The 17,830-nt window shown below is 39.9% G+C and overlaps 2 protein-coding genes across 7 annotated transcripts in view; one reads left to right on the plus strand and one right to left on the minus strand.

Annotated features, from left to right (window-relative positions):
* The window catches only part of LOC111267861 (proton channel OtopLc), a 50,925-nt gene that overhangs the window by 12,874 nt on the left and 20,221 nt on the right, over positions 1–17,830 (plus strand). For all 4 annotated transcript variants that reach the window (XR_002684876.2, XR_002684878.2, XM_022846418.1 and 1 more), the window contains exons 5-10: positions 11–122; positions 1,575–1,782; positions 3,792–3,910; positions 4,337–4,447; positions 4,683–4,839; positions 5,085–5,251. Coding sequence is in view for 2 of the 4 variants with exons in the window: in XM_022846418.1 (XP_022702153.1) it covers positions 11–122; positions 1,575–1,782; positions 3,792–3,910; positions 4,337–4,447; positions 4,683–4,839; positions 5,085–5,251 (874 nt within the window). In the remaining 2 variants the exon portion in view is untranslated. The remainder of the gene's footprint in view (positions 1–10; positions 123–1,574; positions 1,783–3,791; positions 3,911–4,336; positions 4,448–4,682; positions 4,840–5,084; positions 5,252–17,830) is intronic.
* Positions 4,658–16,997, minus strand: LOC111267862 (uncharacterized). 3 transcript variants are annotated; one of them, XM_086971474.1, is made up of 7 exons: positions 16,873–16,997; positions 16,611–16,723; positions 14,563–15,966; positions 13,936–14,281; positions 8,368–8,594; positions 7,026–7,153; positions 4,658–4,830 (listed from the first exon to the last, which is right to left on the minus strand). In XM_086971474.1, exons 3-5 carry the CDS (start codon positions 15,874–15,876, stop codon positions 8,461–8,463), a joined length of 1,794 nt encoding a protein of 597 aa, XP_086827600.1. In that variant the 5' UTR covers positions 15,877–15,966; positions 16,611–16,723; positions 16,873–16,997; the 3' UTR covers positions 4,658–4,830; positions 7,026–7,153; positions 8,368–8,460. The 3 variants fall into 3 exon arrangements, with proteins under 3 accessions (XP_086827600.1, XP_086827599.1, XP_086827598.1); XM_086971473.1 differs by having other exon boundaries at positions 16,523–16,723; XM_086971472.1 differs by having other exon boundaries at positions 14,563–15,975; positions 16,523–16,723.

Genomic DNA, 17,830 nt, shown 5'->3' on the forward strand with positions numbered 1-17,830 from the left:
CTTATTACAGAGAAAATCTGTTTGCGTTGATGAGTGTCATTTATGCGTCCTTCATTGTTTCTCTGGGGACGATTTTTTCCCTCGTTTCTTCCAGCGTAAAAGCCACAAGATTCGCTGACCAGGTAAGCAGTCCATATTTACAAGCATTGACATTTACACACCCCTAATAGTGCAATGATTCCTATATAATGTATGATTAAATATATATGCCCTGTACATCCACTAAAACGCCGACCTATATCGAATGTCCAATGTAAGTATATTGGTTTTATTTTTATCACAATAATAAGTTTGCTAGTAATAAGTTTGGGTCAAATAAGATGCGTGGCTGGAAGGCTATTAGTGTAAATTTTAAGTTGTTCTTGCCGGACCCATACGATGATTCCTAGGAAAAAAACTTGTATTTTAAATGTCTAAACTTTTATTACTGTATTATATTTTATAGATGAGATATTCTTAATGCTTGAATAGAGCTACAGTTATGTGAACGCTGAGTGCTCGTCCCTGCTATCAAACGCCAAAGCTAAGTCAGTTCGCTCCGCTTCTGCTGACAGCAGTGGAATTGCTAGCGATATGGTCGCAGTTTCTCGAACGACTGGCTGATATCGAATCGCCCCCGGAGGAAGCTCAAGCGATAAGCTGAGAAGTACGGCCTGTTCGCAAATAAGCACCAGATCAGATCGTAAAATGGGCGTGTAGATACTCGCAAGTAGTGGATAATCAAGCCAAACGCGGGATTTCAAAATCGGTGAAGAAGAAGCATAAGAAAGGTTTACATGAAACCATATAAGTGTTTTTTTCGAAGGAAGTAGATTTGCCGAAAAAAGTCGTCTGTCATTTAGCGATACATTTAGAAAGTTGGTGAGCGTCAAACTGTTCCGGCTAGAGGAGCTGGGTTTGAAGCTCGGGTTGCAGGTTTCTTGCGCAACATTCGAAGAACCTGAAGATTAACGCCCTTGCTAGCTTTCCCATGCGACAAGGATGATCTCATGCGCTTAATTGATCCGGATGGTTCCAGATCATACGTCGGAGAAGTCCGACTTTTCCTGCAGGTCCAGCGAACTGTGCTAGTTTCGCGTTATGTAAGCACCATCTAGCTTGATAACGTAAGCTGAGACCAAAGGCTTACAACAGGGTGTACGTCAGGATGATGAGAGGACTCGTTGTGTGCGTCTGTTGCCGCGGGCTCTTGCAAAACACGCCTGATCATCAAAAGCCGGATTGTGAGACCTGTACGTCGGCTTTAAAAAGAATGGAATAGTGTTCAACCCACACGAGAAGATCGCGTAACGTTGGGCCAACAGAACGCTGAAAACTATCAACCTTGAGCTAATGCCCTGGATAAGCGCGGTCGAGTCATAATAGAACAAATGCTATATCTTAAATGTATAAGTAAATGCACCTCTACATCTACATAGGCCCAGAACCAGTAGCTGGAAAGCATATATATATATATATATACGTTTATGGGAATTATTGCGATTGCATACAACTGAGTTCCTGTAAGTTCGCAGGAGTTAACAATCACCTTCCCAGTATCCTCAAAATCATATTATTTTTTAATCACATTTTAGATATTTTCATGGGCTACATACGTGATCGGAATCGCGTGGCTGATTTTTCTTCAAGTGGACATCGCTCTTTACAAAAGCCACGTCGTCCGACGCATCAAGGAAAAATTGGAACAACTCGACGGATATAGACGCGATACGGACCGTGTCTCAATGACTACTGATGTTGTCCTCGAAACAATAAATAAACCGGAGTGGCAAAACGAAGAAGGTAATGGTTTAAGTTATATAATATTTTTTTTTTTTTTTTTATACAATACGTTTATTATCAGGGCGCCTTGGACCGACTATAAAACATTCAGATGCCCCGAAGATATTACCAGGTTATGACAGTATACGCCGCAGTAGAGTGAAGACTTAACAGTCTCGAAAAGTGAAGACAATTAACAAATGGAATAGTGCGGGCCAAGCTCACGCCTTAACGTTACCTATAACATCGTTGGGATGACATCGAATAGATACCGACCATCTAATATATAATATATATACATATATATATATATATATATATATAACAAAAAATACTTACGTTTGTGGCATCAAAGTTCCGTTGCGCAGACAGGTGTACAAATCTGATACGTTCTATGCTTAAGTTGGTCGCGTGGTTGTCCCATATAGATTCCATCGGGGATGAAAATACTTCTCCCTTATCGATACTACACATTTATGAATGTTTGAAGTTTTACGGGCTGTTAAATATTCCTCTAAGACCTGTTGCGCTATCCCTACCTGAGTAACCAACTATGTGCTCAGCAAACACTTAATGTAAAGCGAAAATTCTACGAATTGCACTTGAGTACCACAAAGCTTTTCCATGGCTGTTCCCACTGTGGATCGTATTTCACAGATAGTGACGCCATGCCACAACAGAACCCCCCGTAAAATAAGTCACAATGACACCCAACCTATTGATCTTAGATCAATGATATTTACCCATACGAATGGGAAACATGGCGCCAACAAATTCGAAATTCTAGTCTTTTTAAGACCGAGTACAGCTGTAGTGTCGTATTGCATTGTACTTCTTCCCTGAGAGCCTGCTGTGAAGATGGGAAAAATCCTGCTAGCACCTACCATCGCCACAGCACTGTGTGTTTGAGTCTATCTACCCAGGTGTTGTCTGCAGGAAAACAAGGAGCAGGACGAATGCAGCACGGAGACGTAAGACTCGCTGTGAGCAAGAATACATTTCGACAGGATATCTTGGTCTTCTAAAAGACTTTGTATAGCCCTACGTAAAACATAATCAGTTGGAGAAACCAATTTACTTGAAGAATGTCCTGCCGAATTTACTTTAGTGCATTGCTTCGTTGCAGCGCTTCCAATAAATGACGGTGTTGCAAATACATGTGCCTCGAGAGTTCCCTCACAAGGAAAATTAAGACGCGTTTTGGCTAGCATCCGAATACTTTTTCTTGATAAATTGCTAAACGGTCCAGATGCATAATTATAATTGCATAGAGGAAACCATAAGTTATGAAATTCGTCAATTATGATTATTTTTATAATTATTAATTTAATAATAATAATAATAATAATAATAATAATAATAATAATAATAATAATAATAATAATAATAAATTAAAATAATAAAAAACATAGCAGAAAAATATGAAAAAAAAACTCTTCTTATAAAAAGTCAAGTACTAGGTACTACACCATCCCGATACTTAGATCATGCCAATAGGCGCTGATGGATCCCTCTAATTCTGAATTTCTTAGGGCGCCACCTGTCGGTAGCCATTTTCTTTAAAAAATGCTTTCAGAAAAATATCGCAGAGAGCAGAGTTCTTGCCGTGAAAACGGTAACACAAATCATTTCGCAAATTGTTAAGCTTCAACGAAAAGGGAGATGCATAAATACAGAAACGTCATCCTCTTTGTTCCCTGTTTTAATACGACATTGGTGGAAAAAATTAGAAAAAAAATTCGTTTGGTATTTGATTGCAAATAAAAGGAAGATGTGAAAGTAAAGGCAGTCATTGGCGAATTGTTGAAAAGATTTATTCGAAAATACATTAACGCTTAAAAAGAAATGCCTGAATACGGTTACTTCAACGGAACGCTAAGCCAATTATTCTTTGAGACCTGATGAGATCTTTTTTTAGCCGGTTTTTTCAGGCTTCTGTCATAGAATAGGCGAACAAATTCACTTTATTATGCGAATCGTATAAATAGACAAGCAAATGTACACGAAAATGTTCTGTGTTTCAATTTTAGGTGGCTATCCTCGATATCGATTTCAAAAGGGCCGTCATTCAGGATCTTTTTTCCTTAAGACTGGGATGGCCGCCTTTTGCTTTGGTCACCTTATTTACGAAGGACTTATATTGGCAAAGGTAAAACAATTTATACGATTTAAATTAAAAATGATCCTAACTGAATAAACCTAACGAAGCTGTAGGAGCGACAGTGACAGCCACTGCGTCCTCGTAAGACAAACAAGTTACTATTACGTTGATGTTCAAAGTTAATATAAGAATAAAAAGGGAGGAGGATTTTATTTACACATATTGATGTCAAATTTACAAAACCTTAGGAGCCTTCTATTTCTAACCTATCTACTATCAACGTCGTAAATAGGTACGAAAAACTCATTGTTAGTCATCAGCTGTCGTGTTTCAGCCAATATTAGCGCATTATGTTTGAAAAATTTCTTCGCGTAATTCCTTATCAAACACTTATGTCGTATGGTTTAAGCTATTTTGTAGCTTCGACGGGTATAACTCATACGATGAGTACAATTCATGTATTTGTTCTTGCAGTTAATAACTAAACCTTCCTCAGTCTGTCACATCGGGGGGTTTCTCGCACTGCACGTCCTTCGACCACTGTATAGCTTCTACCAGCTTTTTATGGTGTTCAAGTATTCACACGTAAGTAAACGAGTGAAATCTAGGACCAAGATCACATAAATATTGCCATTTCATTGCCCAGATTGGCAAATACGCTTCCTCTTACGAGACGCATAGTATTTGTAAATACCTAATTCCATATGCGGATAGCGAACCGACTTCCTCTTTTTTCAAAATCGAGCAGCGGGTTGATCTCTTTCGAACCAAGTAGTACTTACGAAATACGTTGAATGGTGTTTGCTAACATATATTGCAGATTATCATAAACCACTTTACCCCATGGGCACGATTTGGGGTTATGCATATAATTGCAACGTCCATCATATCCTGGTTTCGCACGATCATCCTTGACGCCCAAGCTTCACATAGCGGCACGGATGAAAATGCTGGAGTAGTTCACGTCTCTGAAAATGGCAAGTGTATTTTGCGCTTGGCAACTGACCACAATCTAGGAAAACGAATGGGTCAAAGAGACCTGTTGCTTGAACGCATCGCAGCTGCCTGTAGGCGATCTAACCATTCGGTTGATAGGTTCGCGCCATCAAGTTAATCGGTTATCGTAGCACTTAAACTATTTTGACAACCTTAAATAATCGCACTAACTTTTCCCTTTTGTGCGTTTTTTTATTGTCGTATCCCGCCACATGGAGACGTGCAGCATTCGATTGCGTAGCAAGCCTCCCAGCCAATCTTCCACTACTCGCTTATCTGTACCCTTTTACCATCGAGTTCAGCATTATTATGGCTGGGGTATGGTTTATTATCTGGACTAATATCGGCAGTACCAGCTCGCATCATACAAGTCACGCTCATCTAGAAGCCAGGGTAAGTCTACATAGAAAACGGAATTAGTTCATGAGAGGCTTGTTTATTTGATCTTAATTTGACGCATCAAATACGTCACGTGATCGACATTGCATGAATAATAAGTGTTCATTTTTCTAGGATTATTCATAGAAACGTCTGACGAGGAATAGCGATGGTGGTTTGTTAAGTGTCAACATTTAGGGCGCTAGAACAGGCTGCATATATATGCACTCTTATTTAAATACTAGATATAAAATACCGCCGCAAGGCAAAACAAGTGGTTGCTGCCGCTTCCTAGGAGGACAATTGGCCATATACGTAGATATTTGGTAGTTGGATTGGCGGGGCTGACATTTTAATAAACATGTAATAGATTTGAAAAAACCGAGTCAGTATACGTGTTGGCTATCATGTCCGTAGGATCAAAGCTGAGACAAGATGAAATTGCTCGAGTAATCAAAACGATTTTATTTCTGTTTCTTTATTGGTCCCTTTAGCTTTTAGATGCTGTTGTTGAGATAGGTTGCATACTAACAACAAGTAACTTTACAAACGATGTGATGGCCCTGCATTGAGGTAAGGCTTTAAATGTAGCCTGTAAAGCTTCCGATTGATAGAACAAGGGAGTAATTAAAGTCAGTGACGTTTATGTGCTTGTTAATTGGCTTTGCTTCACAAGCAGAAACGGCTAAAGTGACTGAGACTATGACGATGTCTAGGAGTTGTTGGGTCCATGGGAACGTAAGGCATCAAAACTAGTTTGCATGTCAGGGACTGAAGCTTACCGTCATATGGTAACAACGGTTCACCTGGTCACTCTGCGAGGAATATTAATTCAATGAACCTAGTCAAGGATTGATTAAATTTCAATCAAACATTCACTTTATGATATAAGTGTATTTCTACTTCTCCCGCTGGTGTGTGCAAAGAAGGATCACGTTGTTACGGGCAAATCTGGCTATACTCCGTTAATAGCGTTGGCTAATAATTATTTCAGTGTTCTAGAAATTTTTTTAGTGAGCTTAAGAAAAATATTCTCAAAATTCTACGCCAAGCTTTTGTTCATCAAAGGCTACAGCGCTGCGGAAATTTATCAAATGTTGATAAAGGCATTATGGAACGAGGCCTTAAGCAGAAACACTGGTGTAAAGGTTTTGAGGACAAGCCTAAAAGTGTTAACAGCGAAGATGTGACAATACGTCAAATTCAGAGGGACGAGAACGCCTGCCGCGAGCATGAACCCTATTATAGTTCAAATACTGAAAATTTGGAAAACTGAGTAAAAAATTGATCCCCCATCAGTCGGATTTAGGCAGTTGAAAACGCGTGTGGTGTCTTCTACGAAATATTTGCCGAAGCTTAAATAACAAGGAAATTCGCTTAAAGCACGTGATCGTCATAAATGAGGCATGGTTAAATCTCTACCGCTAGCCGAGGAGAAATTAGGCGAGCAAATAGTGGTGCTGCGAAGGGACAGACTTTACTCGTAGTGTCAAGTAGCTTCGAATGTAAGGTAATGGTAGTATTTGCAATAAACATTGCCTTTAGTACTAGGAGATATTCGTCTGAAATAAAATGGTGAATGCAGCACGTTATCTCGCGTTTCTCAACTCGAGGTAACGGGTTGAAGAAACCTATGGAGCCAGTTTCTTGATGACAAGGCCAGGCCTCATCGCGATTTTTCCTCAATTACTTTTTGGATTAAATTGTACGCTTGTTCTTTCGATCTAAGTCCTTGTAATTATGCTTCTTATGGCAGCTGGCGGGCAACCATATCCCACTGTCGGCTTACCTTGAGAAGCCATAGATGGAAAAGTCACACATCTGGTGTGATAGGCACGACGCGCTACGAATGCTCATATTTCGATGACGTTAGTTGTGCACAGAGTGCACCCGGAAGTCCTTTTATGAACGAAATACCTGATATGTATGATAGAAGGCAAGATAAAAACTAAAAGGTTGTTACATTTAAATTGGACAAAAAAGTAATATTTCTGTAATCTTTTATATCTTCTGAGTCGTGCATAGTCGCATATCTTTTCATTTTCTGCTTCACGTATTTCTAATTTCTAATTGATTGTTCTTAGTAATGTTATTTATTCTAATAGATAGTTAATGTATTTAGATAACAACATCAAGTAGTCAGATTATAGTTTTGTCTAGATAGCAATGGAGTCGTTACGTTTTTCTGTATGTAAACAATTGACCCTTGATCACTCACGTAATACTAATACGTAGTAAGAATTCGGTAGCAAATGTGACAATATGTCACGTTTGCTACCGATATATAGTTCTGCTACAGAAATGATGTACTGTCTTTTTAACTTAAGTGTGCTGCTGGCACCATAGACATTTTTGAGTCGCTTGTATGCTTAACGTAACTCCAAATTGACGGCGATTTAGCTTTTCCAAACGTATCTGTAAAATAATAATTACCTACGCGTTTGCCATAGGTTATTTTTACTGTTGCAAATGTTAGCCGTTGAATCGTATTCGATCAAAGGAAATCGTTACTAGTGAACTTATCTTTCAGAAAATGATAAACAATGCAATTAGACCATTAAGCAGTACATCGTGATGATCTGCCTAGTAAATGCCTAAACGATGAGCTTTACCCTACGGTGGCAAATCACCTTCTTACTTGTCAAGTGTAAGCCTCTTTTTCTTTTACGTTTGGCTCGTTACTGATTATTTACTTGTACCCGCATTTTAATGTAATAAAGCTTAGTTATTGAAACCTGTTCATAGGGGCAAATAGGTGCTGTTACAACGACCCTCGTTCTCGCAGTCGTACCCTTGTGAGCGAGCAAGAAACTACGGTTGCTAGCATAGCTAACAAGCGATGGCCACGAGAGCTGTCTAAAGGAAGAGGTATGTCTTCAGACCTTCAAATCACAAACCTGAAGGCTTGATCTGAAGCTAAACTTATGCGTTAGCTTTTTTTCGGGCCTCTGCTTTTGGTACAGACTTCCTCAACTAGGCCATTCCACAACTAGGCCAACCTGACATTGTTTCCTAAGGAGATGAATGTGCATGCTTATAGATGTTGTCATCGACACCGCGTAAACATCTTTACAATGCTTTGTCTCTATATCAACTACAGACAACAACGAGGCAAGTTCTCGACTCCTCACCTGATTCCTGTACAACAAATGGTTCCCTTAAGAGCCATGTTCATTCAACATCATTTAATATAGGAGCCGCAATAATAAGATCAATCTGCGAAGTCATCCGCAAAGACAAGTTACGCATTGGCGATCGTTGATCTGCGGCTTCAAACTGCCCATTTCGACTGGGACTAACAAAAAGTACCCAGCTTTGGCCACGACGTGTTGACATGTTGCATACATCGCCCAGATACCTGAAAATTTAAGCAATATTTCAGACGATGGTAAAAATCAAGGGCTAATGATGAGCACTCGCCTCGAAAATGAGTGAAATTTTGAGTCTTTCTAAATTCGTGTTACTTAGATAATTCAACATTTTGTTATTGATTCAATTCCACCGTAATGTGTATTTAATATAATCAGGAGAAAAGCTCGTATTTGTAATATGCTCAAATCAATTGAATTATGAAGTTGCCAATCCTCATAATAATGTTCAATACTAGGCTTTGACATAAATTACAAAATAGCATAAAAATGCAGGTATTTTCTCCTTACTTGAGAGAACTCTCTAAATCTAATACGATGACATCTGCTTCATAGAGAAGCACTCTAGTACAGCTTATCTGAAACAAATCCCTGGTGAGAAGATCCAATAAACCGTTGAGTCGAAGAATCAAGATTTTACAGCAAAATAATGCGTTTCTTTATCCCTGGTCCATATATAAAGAATATGGAAGATTTTATCTTCATACTGATAAACTAAGTGTATATATATATATATATCAACACTAAAAGTACGTTCAATTACTCTGTCGACTTCTTTTTTGATAGAACAGTATATTTTACCAGAGACCTCGGTAAAATCAACCCCTTATTAATTTACCCCTTTAATTAAACAATCGGCCAGCTGCGACAATGTTAATCTAGTGTTTAATTTGATCGGACATAATCTCCCCAGGTTGGCTGTGATCACATTTGAAAATCAAAGAGCACGAACAGAAATCGGTCGACAACATTTCTAACTGACGACTAAAGGATTATATAGAGTTTTAGTATGTAAACATTTGAAGTAGTTTCCACATATTGATACTGCACGCTTATTATATAAAATAACGCAAAACTTTTACTTTTGACAAAATTCTTATGGATCGCTTGTTTATGCCGGTGCAGTTTATTAAACCTAGGCAATCTCATGGACTTTGGCGTGATACTTGGCCGAATAAAAATGCGTACGTATTTCGTATATCTTAAATTAAAAACGATTAAGCATCACACACTAACCATGGCTGTTTTGGGAATTAACCACGGATATCTGTGGTTCACATACGTGGCTGAAAAAAAAAAAAACAGCAATAATGTCACTACCATCAAGACAACTGAAGCTGGAGCTACCGTCGAGCGCGTCATACAGGGATCAATACTGAAGACAAGTTCTATCTTCAAAGCCACCAAGCCTATCGACGAGCTTTATCTGACTACATTATCCAAAATCGAACCTAAAAATGAAGCAGTTGTTGCATGAGACGCTCCGTCATTATGCAATCCTCCATTCAGGCATTGCATGTTGACCTCATAGTAGTTATTATAGTCTACAACAATAATTCTCGCGTGTCATATGCGTTTTTTTCTTTCTGCCTGTTACAATTCAGTTCTACAATTACATACAACGACCCCAGCCAGCAGGAGTTGAAAAGAGCGATTGCAAAAAACGCCGTAAGGTTTTTATGATAATCATATTGCTAACTTAGATCTAAAAATAACGCCATTGCACGTATTCATTTCTTCTTACTTAATTCTCTCAGTAGCACACATACGAACGGGCGGCTGTTTCTCTGAACACAAAGAACAGGCCTAGAGGTCTGTATGCCCGTGTAGTCGTGCATGAATCCAAAGGCACCGGTGCTTTATTATAAGCTCTGATGTGTGCTATGATGTGGTGCTAGAGTATACCAACTCCGTAATATCAAAGAGTTGATGCTATCGGAAGAGCTGAGAAAGGCGGCCTAGAAAAGTGAAATATGCCGAACGATCGCATTTCCCTTGTTAATGGGAAGTTACGGGTCGGGTATTGACAGGTATAGGTTAAAACACACCCCGACATGACCTGCACTTGAAATGAATCGCTAACAACGACTAAGGGGTGCTGACTGTCGTCTGTATTTCAGCGATTTGGCTTTAGACCACAACGCTAATGAATAAAACAGTGCGGTAATGTGCAGAAGCGTTCCATGCTGTTAACAGTCCTGTCAATGCTCTGGCTATTGCGACTGAAATTTGCCCACCAGTGTTATCTTAGCGGCGACGTCATGCCTATAGAGCAGAGGGAGGATTTTCTGCTCAGCCAAAAACCGACTTCATTTCTATTAGCAAAGCTGCTTTAGCGCTCGTGCCATTCTACTATGCTGGGATGAAGCGATGTTTGGTATGCTAGGCCACCGTTTTCTCAAAACTTGAAACACTAGGATAGAAGATTTGCTTCATGTTTTCTTATAACTAATAAGGCGTACTTGCTTTCTTCCCTTCAATTCATCAAATTAAATCTAGCATTTAGAGTACGTGAAAACTACAACTATTTGGAATTACGCCAGCACCAACGCGTAATCCAATGGCTAATCTATTACAGGTCCACTATCATACATATTTACCACAGCCCGTGAATATAAAAAGTGATAAGTATATAGTTCCCGATAAAATGTATTCTAAATGAAATTTCTAAATACCTCAGTACAGAGAGCGGTATGATTATAGACGTCAGGATCTCGTGCCATAGTACATCTTACGACGCTGTCCTTGACAGGTCAGAGGATATACACTGCACATATATATATATATATATACGCAACCCAGATCTGTGAAGCGTTAAGTCAAATTTACAAGAAATCCATCCTTCGAAAGTCTTGACTTTAAGAAACGACAGCAAAGCGACCCCATGAAGAAGTGCACGCTCTTACAACTCTGAATGTCACCTTGACTGGCGTTCGTTACAGCAGCTTCAAACACTGGCGGGAAGTGACGCGCATGGTGCCGATAAATCGGTCGAGCTTAACTTATATTTTCTAGCTTGAGAATCAACTCCGATCCTAAAAGCTGCAGATCGTTATCCTCTAACGTTCATTCAATAGCCAATGTCGTTCAGTAGAAATATAGTTTCGCATCTAACCTCTATCATAAATGCGTCGCACATATTCTACTTGGAGAAAACAAATATGAATTATTCATTTCATTTAACTTGCAAAGTTCCGAAACGATTAAAGGCTAATGGGAGCAATCACAATTCACAAGCAGTGCCTTTGAAAATCATAACTTTTAGGAAGAGAAATGAAAGTTATCAAGCTCGTTCTTAGCTGTATAGCACCTTCTGACGCGACCCCGGTCCAAGTTTCTACATTTTCTAATTAAAACGAAACACAAACCTACCGCTGTGAATATAACCTGCCTTGATTCATACCCCAGTAATGACTGGTGCCAGCGAGCTTAATGAATGTCGCTCTAAAAATGAAACAAAACGAAGCTTCGCTCAGTGTACTGTGCTTTTTGCAAGGAATTGGATCTTTTATTTATAAAATCACACTATTTTGGACGCAGCCTACGGCTGCCACAGCATCTATGGAACAGTACTACTTAGGAAAGTCAGTTTCTGTGGTTTATCAAAATTGATTTCATATTACAGCAGGCAACGTTCAAAAGGCATAAACCGAAAAGACCCGGCCACGCATTTTCAACATTAGACCTAAATTAACTGCTGCTAACTAGGCTTTCAAAAATGGATAAGGTACAGTGGAGGCTTTCAAGCGATATTATGATAGGTACATTAGTATTTACGTGCCTAAAGTACATTCGCTTTGCAAATAGGGTTGTGTGTGTCATAGGGATATGAAGCTAACTTCCGCGATCCGGCATACTCAGAAAACTACCGTAAGCACATGGCACATAATAGTATCATTCTGTATTAAATTGACGCACATGCGAATAGCCGAAATGTCAGATACATTGTTCGTGGTATAGAGAATAGTTGATATAGGTGTTATCATATTTGGGAAGAATACGTTGTTAACGTGACCTGTCCCGACGGAATTAACCTGAACGAGTACACGCACGTCCTCGGTGTACTTACTATTAGAAGTTGACACAACGTGACCGTTCCTACTCCTACGAACCACATACTCTATATTTCACTCTTTATTTACTTCATTTATATCGGGTGTTCTCATGATAACGCATCAAATTCAATACAACAGTATTTAGTACAAAGTTAAATACAGTAGGACACTATCTAACGCCCAGTCGTTTTCAAGGAGCGACCTCTATCCAGGACACGCTTTCATATACTTCGTGGTGACACAGTGTCTTTGTGCCACGACTACAGTGACGGAGGTAACGGTGCTGTTACAGTTAAATCTAAAACGTATCATACGTTCGAAATCATCGCAATATTGCTTTGGCGGATCGAAATCAGTCTTAACTCTTCGACTTTACGGACCGTCACGCGACCAGTTTGCTATATATAGGTCCATACACAATCACAGTGATTCCCGTCGTCCAAATCGTCGAAATTTAGAACTTCAGACCCCTTCTTTACCCCGGAGCAGTGCTTCCGCTCCATCTCTCCCTTCAACTCGTGCCTCATAAGCTGGGAGAAGCACAAGGATACATTAACGTGGTACGCCGTGCCGTTTGTCACTTTTAGGCAAGATAGCTTTGTCCCTTATACGCGAAGTCAAAATATGTAAGCGTATCTGATATCCTGCCTCTTATCTGCGACATCAGAACATGTTTGGTGAAGGCATGGCTATAGCGAAAATAAGTTTTGCGTTAAATTTTTATGTATGCATGTGTCGAACGTCGTTCATTTTTATTTGTTCGTATAGCCGCTTCCAGAGGCTTCTATAAAGATATCGTAAAAGTGAAACTACTGCCAAACGATTACGTATAGTCAGAAAATTACCTTTATTATAGTAATAGACAAAATAGCTGTTAGAGCTCCTCTTCACTAATTAGAAAATCGACCCTTTTTGAACCTATGCTTAATTATAGTGTCAAGTTGATTGAGTTGCACAACTTAGCCTGTCATGGAACATTTGTTATAGCTGAGTTTCTTTCAGCTTAAAAAAACGACCTTTCTTTGCTCGGCTCTAACGCCGATTCTATTTACAGCAACTTACGATAAAGAAATCAATTAGTGTTGCAGTGCGCCAATGTAGTTGAATCAGTATTGGCTTCCCCTTTACCATTAAAGTCCACCTTCAATTCAATGTCTTTACTAACAAATGGCTCTATACTATAGAGACAATAAGGTCTCACAGTCGTTCACTATTACAGCAAAGCAGTGTTATTACGTAGTAATTGATATTTTCGTGGGGCTCTGCAAACCTAGGCCAGAAAGAACTATTCTCGCTTCAGCGTCCCTAACGAAACTAATTAGGCCTAAAAATAACTTTTCAAAATACAACTTTTGAAAATTGGAAGTGAAAGCCCCGTTAATTTATTCTACTCTATCAATATCTATCAGTATAGTTAACTAGATGACTGTTTATACATATAGGATTTCAATTGTAGACACGGCTAAAAGATCAGCGCCGTCAAGAAAGCACGTACACAAAAAGAGGTGGCCGTTAAGAGTTTCGAACGGCATTAACTGGCACTCCGGTGTGCTGTGAAACACAGAAGTCCATGTTTGCGATGAAGTGGGCTCTACAGATCCCAAGTGAAAGTGCCACTCTTCGAGACATCGGCCTTTAAATAGCACGCGTTGCTCAAGGCGGAAATCGTCCAGGCTTTCAGCAGTGGAGAAGTTCAATTCTCGATGAATGGCGTCCATATGTAAGATCTCTTTTGGGACCTTGGCAACAACACGAAGCTCGGGATCGCCACAAGCTAGATCAACATCGGTAGCCCACAACAACCGACCCGTTGCTGCGTCGCGGAGGGCCAACCAGTTTACCTGAAGGTGGCAATAATTGCATGGTACTAATTCGTTTAGAAGCGAGTTATTTGCTATTATTATGTTTATTGTTATGTCAGGTTCAATAATAACCTGGCAAATCACTAGAGACCGTGTTTATATGCTGCTCACAAAATTCTCACACAATCGAAATCGAACGCCTGATTGCTACACTAAAATGAGAAGTCAAAAGCCATGCTAAACTTCGCAATCAGTCGCAGGGCCCACCAAAACCACTGGAGCCCATCAAAACAAGTATATTTCTGTCTCTCAGCACTAACCTTAAATCCCGCGTCTCTTTCGGTGACTACTTCCGGCTCGGTCTCAATTGAATCACCTTCATCGCCTTCTTCGGACATTGCTTCGGCTCCTTCTTCAGACGATACAGCCTCCTCCTCTCCCCATCCAGCACTGGACATAGGTTTTTGGAAATTGACGACAACCCCTTCCTTCACGGGAGTGGAAGGAGGGTCGTCTGCAGAGTCTATGTTTGCTCGTTCAGATACAACCCGTGGAAAAGATAAAGTTTTTGCGGAGGACACCACCGTAACAGAAGATGCCACTTTCATAACGGCAGCTGTTTTCACCGAGGAAACACTTTTATTAGATGACTCCAATTTCGCGGATATTGTACTATCAGCAGGAGGAGTAGACCCTGAAGGAGGAGAAACGACTTTCATGGGTACTACGATTTTAACGGGAGAGGCAACTTTCACTAAAGATGCAACCTTTGTAAAGGAACCACCCTTGACGGGAGAAACAACTTTTACTGGAGAAATTGCCCGCATAGAAACAACCTTTATGGGAGAAACTGCTTTCACCGGAGAAGTAGCCCGAACTGTCTTTAGAGGCGAAAGAGACTTCAGAGGCACTGCTTTAAGGGAGGTAACGTCACACGATGGGCTGCTCTCTTCCGCAGGAGAACTGGTCATTTCGTCTGAAAGATCCTTCGCTTTTATTTCTTTGTCGGCCTCACGAGAACCAACCAATACGTCTGTTATTACGATTTCTGAACTTGAATCGTAAGTAGGTACAGCCATTATAACCTTGTTATCATTAGCGTCATCATTAGCGTCGACTGCTTGTTGCGGATCACAATCTATTTGAAGCGAGTGCTGCTCTTTATGGCAGTCTCCATGTTCCGCATCCCTCTCTTGGGCGGTAACATTAACGGCCTTGGCCATAATCGTTGTCTCTGAGGACGCACCTGGAGACACGTGAGGCAATGGACTATATGAACAAGTAAGGTCGGGTGTTCTAGACACTGCCTTTTCCGGAGTTTGTTGGCTGAGCGTACCGGTTGACTGTAATGTCTGCTGAGCATAATAAGTTAAATTCGCTGAGTTCTCAGATGACGCGGTTCTTACCAGCCGAACCTCGTCACACGCTTCCTTTGACTCCGAATTTTCTCCAACAGATATCGTCATCCGAGGAGATAGTTCAGCGCATGAAACCACTTCATTTCTTTCTCGCGTAAGTGGTGAAGAAACTTCTGGAGAGTGGACATTTCGTGGAGAGCTGATCTTCGCCTGAGAATCGACTATTCTCATGCTATCGACAACATCTGTCGATTCCTCCATGTTCGCTATATCCATAGACTATAACGTGTTAAAGTGAAATATCGGGATCACCGAATATCAGATACAGGAATGTCCCTGCCGAGGCGTCTTCAGCAGCTCAACAAACTGGAGCGGCTTACAGAAAAAAGAGAGTTCCAAATTTAGAAGTTCAGCATGTTTGTTTAATGGGCAGAAAACAAGGCAATGACTTTAAAACAACAACGTGTTACTACGTAGAACTTATATTGACAGAAAAGATCAAAAAGAAAATTCCATAATCAAATCGTACACGCGCTCCTTTTCACACACCTGAAAACTATGCTAAATAATTTCGACCTATTATCCGTTAGTTTAAAAAATTCTAAATTAACCTATATGTCAGTTAGTATAAATTCACCTCTATTCATCATCAAGCCTTCTGTCAACAAAGGTTTTTCGAAACAGTAATTCTACTACAATCAATTATGCTGAATATATTCATAGTAAAAATTTCCAAATCCTACGCGTAGCCTAAATTCTTACTGCACGGTATTCGTGTGAGTGGTACGGTTGCAGCTTCTGTAATGTTTAGCCCCGCTTCAATAGATTATACCAACAGATAAATTGTTTATACGGCTCAATAAGCAGGCTATTCCTGCCACTAAATAGGCTGTTTTCAAGCCAGTTCCGTTTTCATACGTACACGTATGGTGTATAAGCACACATCATGAAGATAAACTGACTGAGTTACTCTTCAATTACCACACGGAGCGATAACGAAAAATGTATACCCGCCTTGACGAACTGGTCGCTCACTGAACAAGAGTTTCACGTTTGCAAGCATATTAATTTGCACCGATGGCCGCTGCAGATTGCCCCAAGCCATACTACTGCACTCGATCAGCTGAAGGATAGAGTATGTCGGATCAGCTGATTGGTATCGTTTGGTGTATGCATGTTTAACTTAAATAGGTATAGAGACAACTGTATATAGGTATAGAGACCAGATAAAGATCCTCTATAGAGAACTTCATAAAAGATTCGTAATCTTACCTATCAATATCGATGATTATTATCAAAGTTTTGCGTCAAATTAGACATGGCCCTGATCTCAATCCCGATTAGACACACTTCGTCCTTACCATTAATTTAGGAGGTGGCGAGAGAATGGACTTCTCAACAGCCAGGTTCCAAGGAGGCCGAATGCGGGACGGAATAAAGCATGGTTGATTTTGTTACTTTACAAGGAAACTTAATATATTTTAAAATCTAGTCATTGATGATACATTATATACATTTGAAAACGTAAGTACCTAAAAACTCCTCTTCTGATAAAACAGTCTCTCGGAAGCTATAAAACTAACTCACCGGGGTATTATAGCCCTGCTGAACCTTTGGCGTATAGCCTGATATCAGTAAGTGAATCATTTTGTCGACAACAAGAACGGATGTTAGTTCATTCCGGCGTTTAGCTTTTTCTACCCAGGTGCGATAGATTGAGACTCGTGTCTTTGGACTCGTGTCGTGGGTGGAGCTCGTGTATGGGCATGTCCGCTTAAATATTTGAGTGCAAAGAGAACAAATTGGATAAGCTTAGATAAAATTAATTTTATTCGAATCCTGCATTAAGTGCACCTACGAAGTTTGTTACTGTCGTGGGATTTCTTAAGAAATAAATATAACTTGATTGTTTCTCAAGGCGGTGAAGAAAATTGTTTGAAGTCAGAAATCAATCAACAGAGCAGATAATCTTTGCGGGGACTATTGTTAACAACCGATAAAAACGAATTTAATAGAACCACGTATTAATAGTAAAGTGGTTTATTTACTGTTATTACTTCGACTAATGCATGTTAAAAGCGGCCAGTGTAACTTTTTTTGTATAGCAGATAATAGCGGGATAGTGAAATGGGTAACGGTATCGCAATCATTCTATGATTTCCGTTTTAAACCCCCAAATCGCTTCAAAAGGTCAAATAAATTCTCAGCAAGGCACTATATACAGCTACAT

Source organism: Varroa jacobsoni, unplaced genomic scaffold (genome assembly GCF_002532875.2).
Source record: "Varroa jacobsoni isolate VJ856 unplaced genomic scaffold, vjacob_1.0 scaffold_1230, whole genome shotgun sequence".
NCBI lineage: Eukaryota > Metazoa > Arthropoda > Arachnida > Mesostigmata > Varroidae > Varroa > Varroa jacobsoni.

What these genes read in the sequence shown, in the direction of transcription:
- LOC111267862 (XM_086971474.1), bottom strand. Translation starts at nt 15,876, where the DNA reads ATGGATATAGCGAACATGGAGGAATCGACAGATGTTGTCGATAGCATG. An exon ending in AAAGAGACGCGGGATTTAAG is followed by an intron (nt 14,282 to 14,562) that starts GTTAGTGCTGAG and finishes TGCCACCTTCAG; the next exon opens with GTAAACTGGTTGGCCCTCCG. An exon ending in TAACGGCCACCTCTTTTTGT is followed by an intron (nt 8,595 to 13,935) that starts GTACGTGCTTTC and finishes TTAAATTTTCAG; the next exon opens with GTATCTGGGCGATGTATGCA.